The sequence below is a fragment of the Lactuca virosa genome, chromosome 9 (assembly GCF_052849685.1).
Source record: "Lactuca virosa cultivar CGN04683 chromosome 9, Lactuca_virosa_CGN04683_v6, whole genome shotgun sequence".
Lineage (NCBI taxonomy): Eukaryota > Viridiplantae > Streptophyta > Magnoliopsida > Asterales > Asteraceae > Lactuca > Lactuca virosa.
This window is the reverse complement of record NC_136434.1, coordinates 37632730-37637138: the sequence shown is the minus strand read 5'-3', so window position 1 is coordinate 37637138 and position 4409 is coordinate 37632730. Positions and strand designations below refer to the sequence as shown.

Sequence of the window (4409 nt, the reverse complement as noted above, 5' to 3'; positions counted from 1 at the left end):
TCGTAGACACAATTATCCGCAAAGTTATTGTGATATAGATGTCCATGTCCTTCCTTGTGATTTCTGTTTAACATCGCACATCTTGTTAGTAGAGGGGCTACATCTGATTGTAGTAGCTCGTTAGTGAAATATTCATCATATAATTAACGTATCGTCATCGTTATCGTCAGACGAGTCGAAATAATCCATAATTTTTTTTGAAGAGTTATTGAAATTGTAATATATAGAGAAAAAAAAGAACGTGAATAAAATTTGATTAGATAATATGTATTTATAGGTAAAGAATTATTATTATTTTTTTTAATTAGTCGAATGCAACGGTCTAAGAAAACGTTAAAATAGCAAAAGCCAATCAGAATATGCATTTCACCCCGTCTTCGTCACAACAGGAGATGACATAACGTCCCCTTAACGAGAAAGGGGATGGGTGGTGTTTATGGCGTTATAACGCCGTTATCGTCGCCACCTTAACCGTAACGCCACCTTAACAGCCATACCATACGCTATTTTAAGATTTCAACTTTAACACGGAAGGAAAATGAGGAGAAGGAGGCGCAGGGAATGAAGGTAATTAACTAGTGATCTCTAGACTCTAGGAGCATGATGAAAACTACATCCGCTTATCAAACGATTTGGTGGACGGAATGAGGGATTAAATCAAACACCATCTCAACAATCTCAAGACCAGGTCCCCAACTTTTATAAATTAATGGGCTGATGTCACAAAGGTTGTGACCTTGTAGGGTTCCCTTATCATCAAAGAACTCCAAGACGTGTACGGATGGGATTAAGTCTTCAGTCACATTCAAAACCCTATCACAAGATTCAACTCTCCCCACTCAAACAACACGATAAGAACACCAGTATAAATTAAAACCCTATTGTCCACCAAAATTTTCAAGTTAGTGACTCACTTCACCTGCAACACAAGATTCTTGAGAGAGAAAAAAAGAAAGAAAGAAAGAAAAGAAAAAAAATGGGCCAAGAAGATGATATGATGATGTCGATGGCGATGAGGAAAGGGCCATGGACAGAGCAAGAAGATGTTCAGTTGGTTTCTTTTGTGAACATGTTTGGAGATCGACGATGGGATTTCATAGCAAAAGTTTCAGGTTTGAAGGTGGCGGGAGATACAAAAATGAAAACATAGGTAGTAATTGATTACTGTTAGGGTTAAAGGTTTTGCTGCCATGGAAATTACTTAACAAATCTAGTAAAAGATGTGCACTTTTATAAACAAAATCAATCTTTAAATTACTTACTTCTGTCTAACCTACCCAAATATAATTTTGGGGACTACTTTTTTGAAACTTTAATTATTCAGGTTTAAAAAGAAGTGGAAAGAGTTGCAGATTGAGATGGGTAAACTATCTACACCCAGGTCTCAAAAGAGGCAAGATGACTCCTCAAGAAGAGCGTCGAATCCTTGAGCTTCATTCTAAATGGGGCAATAGGTTCGATTTTTGATCCATTAATTTATTTATTATTATTCTATAATTACTTTCAATTTGTATGTTTATTATTCGAAAATATATATAATTATATATGCATATGTTTATTCCAATAATTTTGAGAAATCTCTGATCCATATTCCAAAGTTATGATCATGAGTCGACATATTTTTTTCTTTGTTATAATCATATTCGGGAAATACGGGGTTATCATTTGTTTTTGTAAATATATATATATATATTTTGTTTATCCATGATATTGATTAAGCACAAGTATATATCAACTTAGTAATTATTCTATATTCGCTTTTATTACTTTTGTTTTAATTCATGAATTCATAAAGCTAACCAGAATTATTCTACCATTACAAGTCGAGTTGTCTAACTTACGTTATAGACTTATATTCTTTGATCATAAAAGTATTCTTGAAAGGATTTGGCTCAGAATTCAGAAAGCATGTATGCATATTTGAATGGACTTAGTTTATATCCACTGAAGTTTAAAAACTGAAATTATAAAATAATAATAATAATAATAATAATAATAATAATAAAAGATATTTTGGCACTTTATGATTCATTTCTTATACAGTATGACGTTTAGCCGATCATAAAACATTTATGTTAATCTTGGTTTGTTTTCCAAACATACATAAAAAAAAATGTTACGTAACTCGCAAATACCAAAACAAGAGTGAAGTTTATTATAATTACTGTTCAAAATAAACAAATAATATCTTCCTATACTAATAAAATAATAGTTATTAATGTCATTTGTTATTTTTTCATAATTTATGTTTTTCATTTCAAATATTCTATAAAAACGACATTTGTCATTTTCTCATTATTTTTTATTTTTTAAAAAATATCGATGTTAATAATAAGTTAGACAACTATTTATTTGATCCCTGATTTTTATGTGATAATTAAATTCGTCTTGAATACGTTTCGGTTATTATTGGCGATAATTAATTGTATTTCAATATTAAAAATCCTACAAAATCATGTTTAATTAATAATTTATTGAAAAAATAATTGATTAATAATTATAAGTTTTACTATAAAATTTTAATTATTTTTGTAACCGTGGTTCGCACGAGTTATAACGTAATACTTAATATAATACCAAATTAAGTACTACGTAGACAAATGATTAACTTTTAACGGAAATATTAAAATAATAATATAATAATTAGGAGGGTGACCAAATAGGTGGCTGGAACTGAACATGAAATGACAAAATATATACAAGTTGTATTATCTTATTTACTTGCTTTATAAGTTAGCCATATATATTTAAAAGAATTATAAATTTATGTTTCTTTTTCTTGAGTTTATCCACAATTATTGTTGTTTTGTATGTACAATGACTATTGAATTGGCGTGTAGGTGGTCAAGGATTGCTGCAAAGCTTCCAGGACGAACTGATAATGAGATTAAGAATTATTGGAGGACCCATATGAGGAAAAAGGCACAAGAACAGAAAAGAGCCTTATCTCCATCTTCATCGCTCTCAGATTCATCTTCTTACTCATCAATATATACTAGCAATCATACTTTCCATTCAATGCAAATGATGGAAACCAAAGAAAAAAGTTTCTACGACACCGGAGGGTTAGAAATGTTGACTATCACAAAGGGGAAAAGCAATAGCAATACCATTACAAGTATTGCTACTAGTCTTAACAATAGTAGTGAGGGAGAAAATGGATATAATTCAATGGATGAAATATGGAAGAATATAGATTTATTAGAAGACGATGGTATAAGACCTATTTTTGGCATGTCCAACGAAATAACACCTTCTCCAATATGGGATTACTCTCTCAACATGCTATGGATGATTGATGGCCAAGAGGAGATAGGAAGTAATATGTTTTTTCCCGACAACAAGCGAGCAATTTAGCACAAGGTTAATCGGCTAACTTAGTTTTAAATCATAAATTAAATTGGTTGTTGATATTAAGATATTAAATTCAAACTCTTGTATGACATGCTATTGAAATAATATAATAAACTGTTGTAAAAAATAGTTCTTACTATTACTATGTATTTATCTAAAACAATTTTTTAGTTAAAATCAAGGCGGACACAATATGTAGCACGGGGTAGCACGTGCCACCCCTCAAATTTTCCCGTTAATTGTAAATTAGTCTAAAATCCATTGGAAATTTTTCAGAAAGCCATCGGGAATCACTCACGAATCCATTGGAAATTCGTCACAAAGTATGATAAGAATGTTATTGGAAATATGTTGCGTACTTCCAAGAAAACGACTAAAAGCTTGTTTGATATACCTCTTACTAGTCCAGTAGAGGTTGACCGGTCATCATCATCTACACATATATTGTGGTAGGCAACATAGTCAGACATATATATGTAAAACTATAAGTCTGGTGAGTTATAACATAACATAATACAACATAAACATACAATACATATCTGACTTGTCATATAAATAACCAAGCATCTACACATATACCGACTGATAAACAACCGGTCATCATCATCTTTGTTTCTTATGGGCTTTCTAGGTTACAGTAATATTTAATCAAACATGATTTGCACAACGGAATTTCACATAAACAATTATGAGCACATGCAACCTAGAAATCTATGACTTTTCTCATAATAGAAACATACTTTGAAATCTAATCTAATTAACCTAATGTAATCGAAAGTTACATAAAAAACATACATTTGCTTAATTCGAATTAAGCCAAACACCTCTCTTGAAAACTTTCTTGGAAAGAAAGCTCCAATAATGTGGCAGCCTCTAATGTGTCACACCCAAACCTTAGGAAACTCTATGATAAAAAATTAAAGAGAGAGGAAGAAGAGTAATTTCGAAATTCTCTAGGGTTTTCAAGCCTTCAATATGTCCATATTTATAGTTGTAGGTAACCATGACTTTAATATTCAAATAATAATATTTTAATCTGATTCAAATCACCTACC

At 31.0% G+C, this 4409-nt stretch overlaps 1 protein-coding gene across 2 annotated transcripts; it reads left to right on the top strand.

Annotated features, from left to right (window-relative positions):
- The first annotated feature begins 883 nt into the window (after window positions 1-883).
- Window positions 884-3531, top strand: LOC145136736 (transcription factor MYB59-like). Of its 2 annotated transcripts, none has more exons than XM_079070843.1 (3): window positions 884-1112; window positions 1325-1454; window positions 2841-3531. In XM_079070843.1, the coding sequence occupies exons 1-3, from the start codon at window positions 977-979 to the stop codon at window positions 3355-3357; spliced, it is 783 nt and encodes a 260-aa protein (XP_078926969.1). In that variant the 5' UTR covers window positions 884-976; the 3' UTR covers window positions 3358-3531. The 2 variants fall into 2 exon arrangements, with proteins under 2 accessions (XP_078926969.1, XP_078926970.1); XM_079070844.1 differs by having other exon boundaries at window positions 970-1150.
- The last annotated feature ends 878 nt before the right edge of the window (window positions 3532-4409 follow it).

Excerpts from the sequence above, each read along its gene's own strand:
- LOC145136736 (XM_079070843.1), top strand. The coding sequence starts at position 977 with ATGGGCCAAGAAGATGATATGATGATGTCGATGGCGATGAGGAAAGGG. Across the intron at positions 1,113-1,324 it reads TTTCATAGCAAAAGTTTCAG|GTTTAAAAAGAAGTGGAAAG; the intron begins GTTTGAAGGTGG and ends TTAATTATTCAG. Across the intron at positions 1,455-2,840 it reads CATTCTAAATGGGGCAATAG|GTGGTCAAGGATTGCTGCAA; the intron begins GTTCGATTTTTG and ends ATTGGCGTGTAG.